General features: G+C 38.3%; 1 protein-coding gene across 1 annotated transcript in view; it reads left to right on the top strand.

Moving 5' to 3' along the window:
* The window catches only part of LOC129323430 (golgin subfamily B member 1-like), a 58,646-nt gene that overhangs the window by 12,890 nt on the left and 27,132 nt on the right, over positions 1 to 18,624 (top strand). Inside the window, exons 8-19 of the mRNA XM_054969960.1 lie at positions 156 to 269; positions 1,883 to 2,204; positions 2,663 to 2,772; positions 3,216 to 3,333; positions 5,648 to 5,739; positions 6,720 to 6,870; positions 11,503 to 11,669; positions 11,927 to 12,050; positions 14,093 to 14,223; positions 16,246 to 16,355; positions 17,080 to 17,248; positions 18,146 to 18,250. Of these exons, the coding sequence (XP_054825935.1) occupies positions 156 to 269; positions 1,883 to 2,204; positions 2,663 to 2,772; positions 3,216 to 3,333; positions 5,648 to 5,739; positions 6,720 to 6,870; positions 11,503 to 11,669; positions 11,927 to 12,050; positions 14,093 to 14,223; positions 16,246 to 16,355; positions 17,080 to 17,248; positions 18,146 to 18,250 (1,713 nt within the window). The remainder of the gene's footprint in view (positions 1 to 155; positions 270 to 1,882; positions 2,205 to 2,662; positions 2,773 to 3,215; positions 3,334 to 5,647; positions 5,740 to 6,719; positions 6,871 to 11,502; positions 11,670 to 11,926; positions 12,051 to 14,092; positions 14,224 to 16,245; positions 16,356 to 17,079; positions 17,249 to 18,145; positions 18,251 to 18,624) is intronic.

An 18,624-nucleotide genomic window follows, 5' to 3' on the forward strand; every position in this document is an offset into this window, starting at 1 on the left:
TAATGTAAAGTTGCACCATATGTCCTAAAATGTGAACCTTAATATTTCGTTTTATGGGAGTGGTGCAGGACAGCAATTCAAGGATTGGATGTAGAGTAATGGAAATCTTGTGTCTGCTTCTATTCTATAAAATGAAAACCTTTTATCCTTAACAGTTACTGAAGGCCTTGAAACAGAAGCTGCATGAGAAAGAGGAAGTCATGTTAGGAAGGACACAAGTGATAGTCATGCTGCAACAAGAACTAGATATAAAGGACCAGCAGCTAAAAGTAAGTAGGGTGCAAGTACTGATTTTTTTTACAACCAGTTTGTTACTATTCTTATTTAAGCTGTTACAGATATATATGTGTTGGAGAGCCCTGACTCCAAGGGGATCCAAGGAGCCATCCACAGTATCCATGCAGCCAGTTAGCAACGTGGGCAACACCTTCTGGCCCAGTGCCTGACAGTCCTCTGGAAGATAGTCTTACAGTGCAATCCTATGCTGAGTTACTCCAGTCTAAGCCCATTGAAGTGAATGGGCTTAGTCTGGAGTAACTCTGCATAGGATTGCACTGTTAAACTGAGGATGGGAAGACGAGGGGATGAGTCTTAGTTGAGCTGTAGGGGCAGTGATAGCTTCACACAGAGACTGCTCAGATCACATGAGAGTTCCAGAGGTGCAACCACCAAAAGGGCTGGGCAGGGCCTTCATAAGGCAAAGAGAAATGTTGGAATATTGCTTAAACAGATGGGAAAATATCTGAAGTTCTGCCTCCATGATCCTCTAATGACCTGTTATTATTCCATACCCTTGTCCTTCCCCCAACAATGATTTAATATTTCTTCATCTTTTATGATTGACTCTTGTGTTCTCTGTCTTTGCAGAAAACATCTTTTCTATTTAATTTAAATGTAACAGTGACAAACAGGTTATTTCTCCCTGCAGTAAACCTCAGTATATTACATGGGAACAGGATAGTAGTGGTATTGTGAGTAAAAATAAATCTATCTGGAAGTGACTCCAATTAAATTTCTTACGATGCAGAGCTCTAAAAGTTTTGGTGACCAACGGAATGATTCTCGTCTGCTCTTTACAAAGACTCCAGTGTTTTCTTTGCATGCACAGAAAGACCTCACACACATTGGCTTTGATGCAGAGAAGGAAAGGTGTTGTCATCTCTCCCTATTGGAAACTTCAGGCCATGTGAAGCGTGTGCTAACATGTTTGGGGGAATCCCTTACTCTGTGGGCCTCTGGTTATTTGCAAAACTGATCTGGGAGCAGATCTCTCTATCTGAAAATGGTTTTTCCAGCTGGCACACAGAAATCAGGCCTGGATGGCCCCTGGCATGGAATCTGGAGACATGCCCAAGTGCAGCTCAGGGAGGAGTATTCCTTTGATACTTACATGGCAGAGAAAACAGAAAGAGAGAGAACATCTCTATTGTGTCTCAGAACCCGTAGATATGAAGTATTATATCTGATACTTCATAGACACATTCTATCTCTTTCCTTCTTTCTCCCCGCCCCCCCGCCCCCGCCCACAGATGTCTATCTGTACACACAAAGGAAATACCAGGTTAAAAATGAGTTTGCATCACCTTGTTTCCCCATCCTCAGCTTAAGACTCTCTCCCAGAGGACTGTCAGGCAATGGGCCATCTAATGGCAAGTTATTACCAGCCAGTGGCCAGAAGGTGTTGCCCTCATTGCTAACTTGCTGCATGGATACTGTGGATGGCTCCTTGGATCCCCTCGGAGTCAGGGCTCTCCAACACATACATATTCTGTAACAGCTTAAATAAGAATAGCTGTCTATCTGTATACACAAAGGAAATATTTTTCAGGTTAAAAATGAATTTGCACCTCTGTTTATTTGAAATATCCTTGTTTTGATCCAGGAAGTTAATGAAACCTTGATACATCTTCAGTCAGAGAAAGATAACCTCCAGTCCAAATTAGATGCTGAAAAGCATGTCATGCGAGCCCAGCTGAAAGACATGATGGAGAAACATGAGGTAGAAATGAAAAAAGTCAAAGAGAAACATAATGCTGACTTGCAGGCAATCCAAGAGAAGCATGAAACTGAGCTGCAAGAAAAAGACCAAGCCCTCCTTCAGCTTCAGAAACAAGCAGCCAAATTAAGTACCAATGGACAAAGTAATTTGGAACAAACTAGTGATACAGATTCTCTAATTAAGCAGAAGCTGGAACAACTAGAAGGTATCCTGTTAAATAATAGTAGCCTTTACAATAGGTTGTTCAGTACATTCAGTTCTCATGTGATCTTGCTTTGAAGCAGCTTATGTGAGTCTAGTAGCATGGTTTCCCTTAATAAGAAACAGGGCTGATTAGCCCGTAACGTGGGAGTCTAAAGGTTATTCATCTGGTGGGATACAGAAGTAAGCTGAGCTCAGACACTTGCTTTGGGTAAGCCATATTCATGACCTCTTCATTACAGGTAGGGAGGGTGTGCAGTTCAGACTCTTACTCTGGCATCCTGCTACATGGATTTCCTGTACCGCTGTTCTGTGTGTGAGCTGCCTCTTAGTAATGTTTAATGTGTTAATAACAGTCCTCAATAATTTTATCTTTTAAACTCAACAGATCAGGCTCGGTTTTGTAAAAATACATTTACTATTGTAATTGTGAATAATAACTGAAGTTCTTGTTTGTTTAAGCTGAAGCAAGACTGAAATCAGAAGAAGCCAACAAATCTGAAGCTAAGTTTCTTAAGCTGAAAGCTTGGTCCAAATCCAGAATCAAGCAGCTTGAAGATGAACTGAAAAATGTATGTAATACTTTTTAAAAGAAGTAATGCTTTGCATAAGTTTCTGTGGTGATGGAGGAGAAGATTTAAAAGGACTAAAACAGTGCAGAAGTACCCACTTAAATTTCAAAATACTTGTGAATTGCAAGCAGGTAGTGTTCATGTGATCACAGGTCTTTCATCTTCTTCCTCCCTCCCCAGGAGCTCATTATATCCCAAGAAAGCTGATGCTGGGGTGGAAAGATCTTCATGTTGTAGTAAATAAAAATATTTGTGCAGTATAAATTATTGAAATGCTTAGAATAATTGAGTTGCAAGTAATGTGCACCATTGTACTGGAGAAACCTTGCTACTCCATAATGTTTTATCAGTGTCAAACATGTTGTAAGATGAATATAGGATTCTGTTTCTTGGTTTGACACACACTCTGCAATGGATTTTTAAAGTTTTCTTTTTTGTTGTAGGTTACTTCAAAGAGTAATGATGTGACTGCTTTATACAACCAAATTTCACAATTAGAAAAGGAAAAGGAAGACCTACAATCTACACTACAAGCATTTTCTGAACTTAAAACTCAAAATGGTGAATAGTAACAAGATTTTCGTTTCTTGTCAGATTTTGAACAGATGGCAAAAGGGAAATCATGTTTTGGGTTTCAGTTTGAAGGCTTGGATCCCACAGAAAATTTCTGCCAGCGTAGCGCAACCTCCTCAACTCCTCCCTCCTGCTGCAGCCTGAAATACCCCTTGAAATGTTGCTTCTGGAGGTCAGGGGACCCCCTAGGAACAGTATTGGAGGTCTGCCACAGGAAGAGAAATTGGCGCAAGTCAGCCAAAATGTTCAGTGGGGTTAAACTCAGTAGTTTTTTTACTGGGCCTTAATTTGTTTACTACTATTACATTTAATAGGATGCTGTAGACAGTAGGTAGGATTGGTAGTAACTAAGTTAAGGTCCAGAAAAGATGCATGGTAACTCCTAGACAAGCCAAAGGGGACAGATGCCCAGAATGATTGCCAACAACTCTCTGTTTTCCAGGTCTGACAAAGCTCCAGTTCTCATGAGAGTCCAAGAGCTCTAATGGGACATGTGCAGCTTGCTACTCTTCATTTTAAAAGGACACACTGCCTGCTACTATGAGAGGCAGAGGGTGACAGCCCTAAATTTGATGGCTATTTCAGGATTAGTGATCTTTGTCTCATCTGTTTGAGCTCTTAGTGTAGATAAATCTCCAGCATTCCAAACTCTGGAAATAAAGGGGTAGAGCCTGATGATAAGGGGTGACGGAGATGTCTTATATGGTTTCACAGTGCATTCCACTTAGTTTAAGTCCAGATTGATTCTGTTCCCTGTATTTAGAGGTAGTGAGTAGCCTGTAGCCACCCAGTCTAAGTCCAACACAACTAGCCATTCCACTATGCTGTCTCTAGATGCTAGAAAGCCCAATGCAACATCCACTGGGAATCCTTTCAACAGACTTTATGTTAGAAAAAGCATTAGCATGAGGCTTGTGTGCTAGATCCCGACGTGTCAGGTTCAGTTTGCATTCTAGGTGATAGTTGCTTTTATGTGTTTTCCTTCAAAGTAAAATTTCACAGAATATGAGTCTAGTAGTATTAAGTGTGATGTAGTACGGAAAGGAAGTTTGGAAGCCTAGAACTGTGCCTGGCATCTGCTGCACAAAGTAAACATCTGTAGGCTTCCAAAGTCAGTTTAATTGCACACCATGCTTCAGTATTTTTAGTTGCAGTTTATTTTACTGCAATTTGAAAGCAAATAAATATGCTTAAGAGTGCCAGTCCAGTCTGTAAAGATACTTATGGATTACTGTCCAGAGAATCGCAGGCAGGATGTCCACATGTGAGAGCTGATATTTAGTCTCCCTCATGTTTAGGAAGCAGCTTGCAGTGCTTGCAGGGTGCTGATTACTTCTGCTTCTTCTTCTTAGTCTGCCTTTCTCACTGAGATTCAAGGCGGACTACAACAGTGCAGGTGAAAATACAATGTAATTGACAGCTAGGACATTCACAGAGCAAAGTACAATAACGAACAACAGTTAGGACATTCAAGGAAAAGATACAATATGAGTAGTAGCAGAAAATTTTTAAGCAAGCTTAAAAGCCAAGCACTGAGATGAAATCTATCTGAAATAAAGTATAACTAATTTTTATGGCATGTTTAGCAGCATGGAAACTCCCTGGTAGGTGCATATCTATATCAGCAGACAATACCCAACAGCGTAGCATTTAGACCCCATCCCTACCAAGGCATCTCTCTGAGCTATTTCTTAATACACAGTCCTGTAATCTGGGTAGAAAGCCCTCCTGAATAATTCAGTTTTGCATAGTTTGTGGAAAGCCAGGAGAGTGGAGGCTTTCCTGACCGCCTCCAGCAGGCCATTCCATAAGGTGGGGGCTACCATAGAGAAAGTACATGTGCAGGCAGCTATTGATTTTGCACAACTGCAGTGTGGAAAAGCCTGCAGAAAACCCTGACCAGATGAGTGAAGCTTCTGTGGTAGAACAGTCGCACATATATGAGGGGCCAAGGCCATAAAGGGCTTTGAATGTGATAGTCATCACCTTGAATTGAGCCCAGAATTGAGCCCAGAAGCCAGTGGAGTGACTGCAGAATGGGAGGTTTCAAGGGACCCATGGCATCAGAGGAAACAACCAATAATGTGAGAATCATACTGACAGTATTGGGATGCAGATAGAGCTATATGGATAATTTTTAGAAATGTAATAGTTAATTTCCTAGTGCCTGAGTGGCTAGTCTGATGGACATTGAATGTATTTGCAATTGCGATTTGAACTTAAATTTTTCTATATGACTATTCTACTTCTATTCTATCATACTACTGATGATAGCAGTTAATACAGTTAATTGCTTTTACAGAAGAATTGCTGACTAAGCTGGAAGTTTATGAAGAACAGCAGCGAAAATTGCAAGCTGACCTTGAACAAGTTACAAAGAGAGCAGCTTCACAGGTCTGTCGCTTTTTGATAACACAATTTTCTGTAGTAGAAATTATGTTTAAAGGTGTACAGCACTGAGAAGTATTTAAAATTTGCTGTGCTGAAAATCTTGTGAATTATTAATAGTTATGTTATCTGTATTATCTTTACATGCTACTACATTTATTCTGACTTTCTGTATGTTTGTTGAGTTCAGGGCTGTTTACCTTCTGTGTCAAAAGAAAGCCCATTTTAACCAATTCAGAGTTCTCTGGATCTCACCTTCCAGGATTTTAAAAATGTGTGCATTCCCTTACCCATTTCCTACTGCTTCCACTTTTAAATCAACTAGGCAGCTATCGTATTAATCACAAATGGTTGAAGCAACTGGATTTCAAGTGGAGGCTTTAAAACAAACCATAATGATTCTCTGGAATCATTTGAGCAGTAGCTGTTCACTGCAAGATCAGTAGTAGAATTGAAACAATTTAATTCTATTATTTTTCACCTATCTGTGATCATCAAAATGTACAGTCACCATGTAAATGTACAATAACACTTTGCCAGCTCTAAAACTTAGTATTTAGTATGTTGTTTTCACCAGGGCTTTTTTTCTGGGAAAAGAGGTGGTGGAACTCAGTGGTGGAACTCAAGACCGCACAATGACGTCATTTTGGGTTAGCTGGAACAAGGGGGGAGTTTTTTAAAGTTTAAATTGCCCTCTGCGAACATGGTCACATGGCTGGTGGCCCTGCCCCCTGATCTCCAGACAGAGGGGAGTTTAGATTGCCCTCCACACCAGCGTGGAGGGCAATCTAAACTCCTCTCTGTCTGGAGATCAGGGAACGGGGCCACCGGCCATGTGACCATTTTTAAGAGGTGCCGGAACTCTGTTCCACCGCGTTCCTGCTGAAAAAAAAGCCCTGGTTTTCACTAACTGGGTATGTACAAGAAAGCCTGTGTCAGGTTATTTGGCTTGTATTAATTCCATGTTTCAATTTCATATGCTGCAGGCTAGTGAATCAGGCAGTGTGGATGAACTACAGAGTCAGCTTTTGGAATGGCAAGAGATTGTTCCTGAGTCTGAGGACATGCACAATCAAATCAGAGAAGAGAAATCTGCTATGGCTCTAAGAATGGCACAAATTGAAGAGGAAAGAGAAGGTGAGTTAATATATTTGCAGTGTCACCATGTCTTTGTTAGCTTGGCAAATACTGGAAATATGCAAGTTGTATCTGCTGCTCCAAAGGTTCATAGACAATATACACCTCTTGTTTATCATTCAAGTCATATTTGTACAGCAGGGCATTGAGCAGCATCTGGCTGTAGGGATTGCCTATTCTCTTAGTCCTAAGGGTTTAGTTTTTGCTCTAGTATTTTTTACCCCAGCAGGTTAAAACGACATCTGAAGCATAGCACTTGCAACAAAGCTGTTAGTTCTGCTTGCACTGCCATCAAACAGAAGTGACATCAGTTTTTACTAAAGTTGGGTATAAGAGATTCAGAGCAACTTCAGCTTTCCTGAAGATCTAGTGCAAGGCACTCTCTGCTTAAGCTCACGAGGGACTTGTGTCCCTTGTCTAGCACAGCTGCACTATGCATGTACTGCTGAGGAATCACTGCCATGATACTGCAACTGCCTCTAGGATTTAATGTTTTGGCATTAAGAATACATAGGGAAATGTGTGAAATTCCACAGGTGACAATCAGTTAAAGGCATTATGATGATAGTGTGCCAAAAGGGAGAGAATGTTAGTTTGAAATGTGACCATTGAAATACTGGTCTGGTCTTACAAAAGGAAACTGAGTGAGTGGTTTGAATAATGGCGACATTATCAAGTGTTGGCAGTGGAACAGGAAAGTTGCCCAGCAATAGTCAAATATATTCTGAAGTTTCTTTTCAAATGCTTCTATTAATAGAGAGATTTAAAAAAAATAAACTAATTCAAATCTATATTTTATAATATGGATTAATGTTTAACATTGAGAGCAGTGGAAATCTAAGCAAGGGTTATTGTTGTCATCCTTAGGGACACGGCAAATAATTTATGAGAACCGATTATAGCCATATTTCTCAACCCCTTTATTTTTCCTTTGTAGTTCTTTCTTGCCCCTTAAAAGGATCTGGGAGCCTCAAACTGATACAATTTCTTTTCTTAATAAGTGGGCCACTATCATCATGGCAAGAGTATATGTATATGCTACTTATTGGTCCATTGCCTGAATGCAGATGAAAGGCAAAGCTAAGAGAATTCAAAGACTGAAATTGTCCATGTTACCTTTAAGCCCTTATGCATTAGTACAGTCAAATGTTGAATTTCCTATGTATCCACTCAATATTTAATTTGCATTTTTCCCTTGGGTTAAGCATGACCTTTCTGTTTGTTTTTCCCCTTCATGGTTAAACCTGACGAGCACTTGATGTCCCTTCCCCCTCCACTCCTAACCTACACTGCGATTTGGTCAGCCACTGAGAACATAGTTTCCCATCAGTTTTGTGCATGCAGGATTCTGCAACCACAACAGCCTATAAAGTACTACTGCTGATTTTCCTCTATAAATCAATTTCTGTGGGAAATCTCCAATAGTATGTTATAACAGCTGCTTGTGGTGCTTTGTGGAGTTTTATGTTAGACGCATACATAACAAATGCTGTTGTTTAATGTCTGTTTTCTTCCCTTTTGCAATGCCTGTTCTTTATTTGTATTAACATAATCTTTTTTCATTGTCTTTTGTACTAATAGCTGACTCCATATTTATCAAGCAACTATATGGTTTGCAGAAAATAATTATACTTCTCCAGAAATTATACTTTTCTCTAGAAAAGCAAATTTTTGCAGAAACTTGAATAAATGTTTGGCTAAATAGTTCAAAAGAACTTTCAGACCGTAAATGCAGTGGTTATATTTTTGTCAAATTTTTTCAAGAACAAGTCAAACTCTCATTTTAGAACTTAGCCCTGTAATAGAATTCACTAACAGGTCTTCATACTGGTGTAAATGATGTCTGAGTGGCCCCGTTGGACCTAGTGCCAAAGCCCAGGCTGCAGTCTTGTGAAAATTATGCACAATTAAGGCCTGAGTGAGATCTAGAGGTAGACAATCATTGCTTTCAGAGAGCTGATGGTTTGAAAGAGGGATATTTATAGTATGTACACTTATCTCGCTTAGCTTAGGTAGGTTTTACCCCCAAAATCTACAGCTTCTGTTGATAAGAGCAAAACAGTAAGCCCCAAAATGTGTTAATCTCTCAATTACATGATGCAAATAATATTACCATTTTGCATATTTTGTCAATTATTGCCCAAATGTTGAACTGTCTCTGCTGAAAAATAGACTCACCTCATAATGAATTATATACAAATACACAGATCATAGGATTAATTCAAAAGGATACCACCATATCCTCTCCTCATGATTTTGAAAAGTGAAAGCTTCAACATTGTTATGCATAGCAATAATCATAAATATTCAACATTTCAGGTAGAAACTCTGTTTAACAGGATACCTTTTTAAAATGAACTTATTGTTTAAAAATATTTTCTTGCATGCACACACAGGAACACTGTGAAGATCCTTGAACTATGGTGACAGTGGTTGCTGAAACAACTTTTTAAAAATCTGCACACCCAGTTAGATCCCTAGTTACCATACCAATCAGAAACCCTGCTGGGCAAGAGCCCCACCTAGCCTCTCCTAATTTCTCAAAACATTTAGCAGGTACCAGAAAAAGTGTCAGTGGGGACCACATTGGGGACTACTGCTGTAGTATATGAACATTAGCAAATAACTTATATTCATACAGTCATTTTGGAACATTTACAAAGAATCTAAGATTAAAATTTTGTTAGTATTAAATATCAAAAGCGAATAGTGCTTCATAAAGTATTTGTTGGTAAGGTAAATGGTGGTAGCTAGAACTTCTTGAATCACTTCCATGGAAATGGCTGTGATCCATCAGTGAAATCCTGCAGGTGAAAGTCAGCCTTTTCTTTAGTGAGCAATAGCACTAGAAAACACTGTAGAAAGTAGAAAACTCTGCCTGTCATAAATAGTAGTGGGAGCCTTCCTCAGAAATATGTGTCTGGATCACATCAAATGAATCCATTACAGAGTTCTGTAGGTACTATGAAGCACTTGTAGAATTCTCTTTTAACTGATTTGGTTCTGGCTTCTTTTAAAAAATCTTTCTGTTATACTGGTGTTGCTGGTTTCATATTACTGTTGCATGTATCTTTCTTTGAATCATCAAGCAGCATATAAACATGTTAATACCCCCTTTATGTCAGGTGCAAGGCATATCTGTGTACTTGAAAGTACATTGGAGTGTGACAGCAAGGACTACACATGCACAATTGTTTCAGTACCTGCATGTGATGCTTTCACACGGCCTAGAAAGGAACAAAAATGGCTTTTCCTGTGTGAATAGGGAGATACTGATTAAAGCCAATAAATTCTAGAAATACCAATTAAAAGTGATTACTTTAAAATTTGTGGTTGACTATTGGAAAATTTTTAGTACCAGTTGTTCTTCCAGTACTTAAGGAAACGAGTTAAGTTTCAGTTGACAAATCTAGACAAAAGAATGCTTCATAGTCCCCAAAGAAACTATTAACGTGGTCCCATTTCACATATTGTGTTGCAACAAATTTAGGTTTGCCACTTCCTGTACACTCAGGAGGACTCATGGCCAAATACACATTTTCAAGCGCTGTGTGTCATATTTCAGTTTACAATTTGAGGTGTATGCTTAAAATCAGAAGATGGAATCTGAAACTTTGCTCTCAGAATGGGTCTTTTCCACCTCTTCCTTTCTTTTGCAGCCTCTCTGGTGTCCAAAAAGCTACTTCTAGTGGTCAGAGAACCCTTATTAAAAATTACAGACTTTTTCCATAAGCAGAGGTACCTGCCACTTGTACAAGAGCACATTTGGATCTAATCCAATGTGTAAGAGATAACTAAATTTCTAAAAATAAATTAACTGAACCCAGCCTCTTTCCCTTGAAACTCAGTTGTAATCCATTGTTTAGAAATGGACAAATTATGCTCATTACTTTGGTGTTATTTTTTTTTAAATAAAGGTTTTTATTTATGGATGATAAACAATTACAGTTGAGTTATTTACTGATTTAGCAACATGTGAAGTATGGAGCCAACTTTGCCTTCATTTCTTCATGCTGACTTTTGTCTGCTTTACATGAAATATGTTACATATTTGTGCTTTGTGTATCACAAAACAGATGGGAATGTCCTTAAATTTAAAGAAACAACATGTCTCACAGTATATGAAATTAAGTTAGCACGTTCTGAAATTCTTGACTTACTGAGTTATTGACAGATAAATCTGATCAGTGACATGGCTTGATTCAGTTGCAGTGTACAATGCACGTTTGTAACCTCCTCATAGTACTTACAATAAGAACTCTCTTTAATAGTAAAAAGATAAGTGGTACTTGCTTCATTTCCTTACAAATATAAGCTAACCTGAAGAATATGAATGAAGTAATGCATTTACCATAACTATCAGCTCTATCTGAGCTTTCAGTTAAGGCTTAATTTGGTTATGTAAGTGGCTATCCTCTTTGTCAGTATCATTTTTTTAATTTGAACAATTTTGCCTAAGATATTTATATCTTATATGGCTTCTTCCTATATGCTCTGTAATGAGAGAAACCACAAGGTGAATGATGATATGGAGTGTTCCTATAACTTTTATTCCTACCACAGTCCTCTGTCTGTATCACTGATCCCATTTGCGAATGTGTACAAAATGTTTGTCTGATTTGTGATTGCTTTCCTGTGGCACAAAACTGATTGAGGATGACTGGTTCTTTCCTGGCTGCTCTGATCCAGCCATAGTCTCAGGGCAGCAGGAGCTGGAGGAGGAACTGGCTACAGGTCAAGGGATTGGCAGGATGCATCCAGAGAGAAGAAAGAGTACTCAGCCCAGCAGGAAACCTCAGGTATGTTGGATGCCTTAAGAACCCACATTTTCATTGGTAGTGTTAACAGCAAGGCTTCATGTAGAATCGTAGGTATAAGTCGTGTCTTTGTGTGGGGGGGGAGGTTGAATATAGATATGTGCAATTTAGGCCTGGTGGTATGAAGTGTTTGGTTCATCGATCTAAGAAGAGTTTCAAAATAATATGATGTTTTGTCCTTGGTTACAATGTGTTTTATGGAATGTTAATTTCAGGGGATTTTTTTCTCTCATCTATAGGAAGATTATGGCCTCGATGGAAAACAGTGCTATGAAGAACTGAATATCACCTTGGATAGTACTGATTCAACTGAAGGAGAGAATATGGGAGGTTGGTGGCCAGAGTACACTTCCCCTAGTGCAGGTGTGACAACCACTAGACAGTTTATTAAAGCATGCACAGCATCTGTTTTGTCTTACTTTTGTTTTTCAAATTCAACTAACAAACCATGTTGTGTTTGTGTTTGTATCTATGTTGAATTTTTGTTGGCTTGCCTTTTTATTTCATTTGGAAGCATGTGCGTGCTGGATGAACTGTCTAGTTTTGGTTCAAAACTAGAATTCAGTTGTTTAACACTTTGGTCTCCCAAATCTGAATAAAGATTATTTTCATTCATGGTAAGATTATTATTATTTTATGTTACAAGTCCTGTTGTGTAAGTGTCTATAGTATTTTGTTCCCCAACCAACCATCCTTCTCTGGTTCTGTTTGGTATTCTGTGTGTTCGTTATTATACATGTATTTGTAATACAGACAAGACTTTATCTCAAGAACAGTCACTGATGAAAAGCTACATTTCTCTATCGCAACTGATCGTAATAAAGTTGAAAGATATTTCCAGGAATTCATTCATATGCCCATATTGCCTGGGTCTGCTAAAGTGTTTGAGATTGAAAGTGGGCATATTTCACAGAATTACTCATATTAGCCATTCTACTATTACTGTATGTTATTGAAATCCCAGATTTTCAAATGTATAAAACATCATGGCTTTTGCAATAAAGGGCAGAATAGAAAATGAAATATTTCTTTTTAAAACTATACATAAAGACAGTTTTTTTGAATTTCAGAAAACAAAAGCAATTCTGTGTACCGAGAAGCCCTTCCCCCTTTTAAAAAATGAGCAAGTGAGATACAAAATATATTAGGGCGAAAATCAGTTAATCATGTTTTAGTCGGTTAGTGGAGCCTAATTTTAATACATTAAAACAACTTTTAATTAATGAATTACAGGCAATTTGTTCATTTTAAAGCTGTTTTGATTTGTTACTGTAAAAATTATAAAAAATATGTTGTTACATTTTTATTCTACCCTTTTTCCAAAAAACTCAAGGCAGCATACAAAGTTTTCTCTACAGCCTTTTTATCCTTATAACAACTCTGTGAGGAAATTAAAGTGGGAGACTGTGGCTAGCTTAGGGTTATCCAGTGGAATTCTTGTTGGGATATGGGTTTTTGCCTGAATTTTCTAGTCATTTCACCATACTGACTCTCTAAAGGTAGTCTTTTCTTCTGTTAAGGGCTGAAAGGTTGTCAGGTCATTACAAAAGTGCCTCTGATTAATCAGACAGCAGTTTTTAATATAATTTTTAATTCAAGTGCTTCCAAAACCACAGTCTCTTAGAAGAGCATTTCCTCTTCTGTCATACACAGAAGGAGGTAGCCCCTGCTGTGCCACCTGTGGTCAATATATATAAACATCATTGATATGGCATGTACATTGATTTACTTGATTAATCCATTCAGTAAGTTAAAGCTTTTAAAACTTTTTGAAGTGTGACCCACTTCTAAATGTATTGGATGAGATCTGGTCAAAAAGATTGGCAAGCGCAAGAGGGCAATTTTAGCTTAGTTTCCCTCCAAACCCCTACCCCACAATATGCTGGTCCTAGAGGTCCCCCACCTTCCCAGGACAGGTTTTCACTGAATATTTCAGGCTGCAGAGGGAGGTGGGAGGCTGGAGGAGTATGTGGAAGTTTTAGATGGGATCCAACCCACTGCATTTTTGGGCCCTACTTGCAAAAATGACTATGCTTTTCCACCCCCCCCCCATTCCCAACATAAAAAGACATCTTACATCAGTTAACACTGAAAACGTTTATATTTTATTTTTCATGTTTAGTGTTTATAAGCGTATAGCAATGCTGAGGTTGTTCGTGGGTGTTTTGCTCATAATGTAGAGGCAAATTCAAACTTGCTATTGAGACTCCCCGAGCTTCCTCTCAGCTCACTCTGTTCTGCCTCTTCCCTCATGGCTTGCAATCCACGTGCAAGAGAATTGTAACCCGCTTGTGGGTCCCAACTCACAGCTTGAGAACCACTGCAGTAAGTCATAGGTTTAACCAGCAGAAACGTCTGTAATAGGGTGACAGCCAAAATAAAAATACGTACTTTGAATGAAATAGGTTTACGGACAGTAGTTGAAGAGTTGGAATTGGAAAGAAATCAGTTGCAAGAACAAATTCTATTCTTGGAAGAACGTTGTCGGGGCTTGGAAGATAGATTACAGCTCCAAGGCAGAATGGAAGCTCTACAGGTATGGACTTGGGGTACCACAGGGAAGAGACTTAAGATGAACAATGCTAGTGTTATAGTTTATTGTTTTTGTTTGTTATAGTTTGTTATTGTTAGCAGCATTTTCAATTTTATAACAGCAAAACACTTTATCTTAACAGTATTTTGTGCTATTGGATCTATGAAGTGCTTAAATGTCAGTGTTGTTTACTAAAGTATAATCTTCTAAATGATATTGCATAACATTTTTAAATGCTTAAAATTTAATAATTTACTTGATCAGATGAAGAAATCTATCCAAAAGAAATTTTTTTCATATAATTGAACAATACAAAAGAAGAGTTTGGGACAGATGACAAAGGTCAAAATGGTGTTCGATAGGGATAGGCAAATGAACAATGAAAAATGAAAGGAAAATTTATTCAGCCTTCTTAAGATTACAGTAGGAGACATAAGATATTGAAGTTCTTCTACCAAGTAGTAGTAGTAGTACTGTGCTTATATACTGCTCTTCTATACAAATTAGTGCCTCACCCAGAGCGCTGAACAAGTTAGTGTTATTATTATCCCCACAATACAGCTAGGGAGCTGGGGCTGAGAGGAGTGGCTTACTCAAGGCCACCTACTGAGCTCATGGCAGTAATAATAATAATAACAACATTTGATTTATATACCACTCTTCAGGACAACTTAACAACCACTCAGAGCAGTTTACAAGGTATGTTGTTATCCTCACAACAATCACCCTGTGAGGTGGGTGGAGCTGAGAGAACTCTGGAGAGCTGTGACTGACCCAAGGTCACCCAGCTGGCTTCAAGTAGTTGTGGGATTCGAACCAGTAGAGTGCTGATTCACAGCCAAACCACTTAACCACTCTGCTACAGTAGCTCTCTAGCTACTCAGTATTGCCTTTAAGTGGTCAGCTGTTAGATATGAATGTAGTGTTCATATAGTATATACTTCTTTAAAAGTGTAATCAGTACAATCAAGTTATAGCAAATTAGAATCCTTAGAATGTCTTCTACTTTTCCATGTTGTGTGAATGTAAAAAAAGTTTATATAATTTGTCAGAGCACACCCATAAATTTTCATGACACTTCACTTCAAACAAGTAAAGCATGCAATGTTAGGATTTGAAGCTTTTTAAAAACAAAATGTAATAGTTTAAATATTTTGTCTCTTGAGCTAAGTGTGTGGCTAATAGTTCCTCTAACATACTAAAAATGCATGTGTGGTGGTAGGCTATTTACAGAATTTTTCTCAAGCCACAGCAGATAGCAGTATTTCAATGTGATATCTGAGTTGTAACAAAGACTTTCAATACAGGTGGCATTTGGTGTAGAGGAAGAAGGGCACCTATTGAGGGCTGTACAGGTGTGTCCTGCCCATTCCCAAATGATAGTTCATGTTTCTTAGAAGTGAGACTTATTATGTTGTCTGACCTACCCAGCACTTGATGGTGACTTTGTATGTGTATGAGCTTCTTCTGCTTATGGTTGCTGTTGGTTTGCTGTTTAACCTTGCACAGTAGTGTTACGAAGCTGGGTAGACTAACATGTTTAGATTGCATAATTGACTGTGTCAGTGGAGCTTGCTTGCTTCCCTCTGGCATTGACTTCACTGTTTATTTCACACCCAGTTCCTGATCATTGGGTGATTTTTGATGAGGGCAGGGAATAACAAGGAATTCAAACTGTGTTGGCGATTTTCAAATTAAAATTTTGTTGGAGATCAAATTTCTGTAGTTATGTAAGCTTCTTTTGCTTAGGTTAGAAGTAAGCTGCTCCCACACAGTATGCATGCATGGTGTGCTTCTGTATGAAGATGGTACCGGTTTTCTCTGTTCTGGTAATCTCGTGATCAGATCACCATGAGCAATAACTCTCAAAATAAAACTGAACTGTTTGTATTAGAAAAAAATAATTCTTGATGTTGCTTTTCTGGGTTATAATGAATGAACTGCAATGATAGATTCTAACTCAAATAATTAAAAGTAACCCAGTTGTTTATCTCAATTTATGTCATTTATACCATATCCTTGCAGAATGAAAATGACCGTTTACAATCCCAACTTACGCAGCTGCGTAATCAGCAAGCACGTGATGCAGAAAAACACCAAGTTCTTATTTCCAATTTGAATGAACAACTTAAAGGGTAAAGTATAAAACATATACACATATTTATTTATTTGTTGTTTGTTTATAAAAATCACCCAGGTTGACATGCTATGCATGTCTACAAATTCAAGGATGTTTAAATTTATAGCAAATAACTGGGTAGAGGGAGGGAATACTTACATTTTTAGAAGTTAGCATGTTAATTTCATTAGTGAATTACAGGTGAATTATTTTATTTGAAAAATTGATCTTGTTTCCAGGAACATAGAGATACTTTTAAATTTTGTTTTGTTCCTCAGGAATGTTTTACCACTTTGACCAGTAACCAGCCATGTGTGCCCAGAATACTGATTTAACACCCCCCCCCCCATGTTCCTATCTGTTTTGTTAACTTCTACTGATTCCTGGAAAGATAAATCCTGATGTTGTAGGACCTGAACAGAGGAGTATCTGTGCAGGTCATGATGCTGCAGGGAGTATAAGGAAAGGTGTGAAATGCTTTCATGTCTTCCACAAGCATTGCTCCAGTGAAGGAAGAGAGAGAAGAGAGAATGATTTTGTCTCCTTCCTCAATGCAGCAACCTGACACATAACAGGTGTTGCTCTCTGCAGATACCTTTACCACAGGCATGATATTTCCAGGAGTTGGAAGGAGATGCTAGGATGGAAGAGACTCAGGAAAACACTGCATCCGTTTCATGTACACATGGTTGGATACAGGCCAATATTTGCTAAGTCCAGAAATTTGTTTTATTGGGCAGGTTAAATGAAAAGAACGGTTTACTTGAAACTTTGCTTGGGGAGAAGGAGCAGAAACTTTTGATTGCAGCAGAAAAGGTTGAACAAGTAGAAGGCTTGAGAAATTCACTTCAAGAGAGAGAAAATCTAAACAAGGAACTAAGTGAAAAGCTTTTGCAGATGGAACAAAAGGTGAGTTACAGTGTCAGCAAAGGTGATGTATATGTTGCATGGGAGGGAGCAGGAGAGTACACACATTCTCTTGCTCTAGGTTTGTTCTAAACCTGGCTTGGTGCTAAATCTGAGCCAAGCCAAGCCATAGCAGCTTGCCTGAGGGTATTTAGTGATTTGATGGCTTATATGAAATTTAAAGCAGAAGCTATCCAGCCAGTAACCACTCACTGCATCAGCACTGTAAGGAGGATACCAGCATATGGACAATATGGGTCCATGCATGTTTGTTCAGAAATATGTATTGCTAAACTGACTTGGACTTACTCTTTTGTAGCAAGTGTACAATGAAACCCTGAATTGTGACCCTGCACCTACATCCCAGTTAAGAGGGACTTGCTTTTACTGTGTACAGGAATTTAAGCAACTGGCTGTTAACAACAATTAATATAATTTTCATAAAATGGGTTGCCCACATACATTTTTCAGAATTTTAATTTGTGTTCTTTTAAGTCAAAGTCCTTGCAATATTGGGTTGAAACAACCAGTTGCTTATTATTAGAGCAAAATGCCAGCAAAAATAAATCCCTCTTAACTCTGAGGAAGGTACAAGATTTGGTTAGGTAACCTGAACAAATGACTATAAATATTCTGCTGTGTCTCCTGAGTTAAAAAATCATGGTATAAAAATATAGCTTTAATTAACTAGAAAAAGGGTCAGTCCCCACAGGCAGTGTATATAATATGTTCGTATACTTTATATTTTGGAACATTTTAGGTTAAGTGTGTCATAATTAATTATGAAGGAAACATGTTTGGGTGAGTGTCTAATAAAAATCAGTGTTGTATTGCAGTGTCTAATTTGCTTTTTTGGTCATTATTGCATAAGTTAGTAAATACTGTTTTTCTGAACCGTAGCTGGAAAATGCCTTGAAGAAATGCAGTACTTACGAAGTAGAATGCACTGAACAGAAAGTGGTTATCAATGACCTAACAGAGAAAATGGCTGCCTTGAAAGAAAAGGTACAAAAATCTAATTTTAAATGAAAAATGTATGTATAGTTCCAAGTTTAATTGCCTATTTATATGTTACATATTAAAAGTAAGCCCTGACCTAGATAGATTGGAGGCTAGTCTAGTCTCATCAGAATTTAAGTTGGAGTCAGCTCTGGGTAATACCTAGATGGGAGACCACCAAGGATGTCCAGGGTCTCAGAATCAAAAAGAGTCCAGTAGCACCTTTAAGACTAACCAATTTTATCATAGCATAAGCTTTCGAGAACCACAGTTCTCTTCGTCAGATGCATGGAGGGCAGAAAGAAACTGGTCAAATATAGAGGAGGAGAGGGGAGGGGAGGAGGAGAGGAGGGATGTAAACAACTCCTTTGATATGGAGA

Source organism: Eublepharis macularius, chromosome 2 (genome assembly GCF_028583425.1).
Source record: "Eublepharis macularius isolate TG4126 chromosome 2, MPM_Emac_v1.0, whole genome shotgun sequence".
Classification (NCBI taxonomy): Eukaryota; Metazoa; Chordata; class Lepidosauria; order Squamata; family Eublepharidae; genus Eublepharis; species Eublepharis macularius.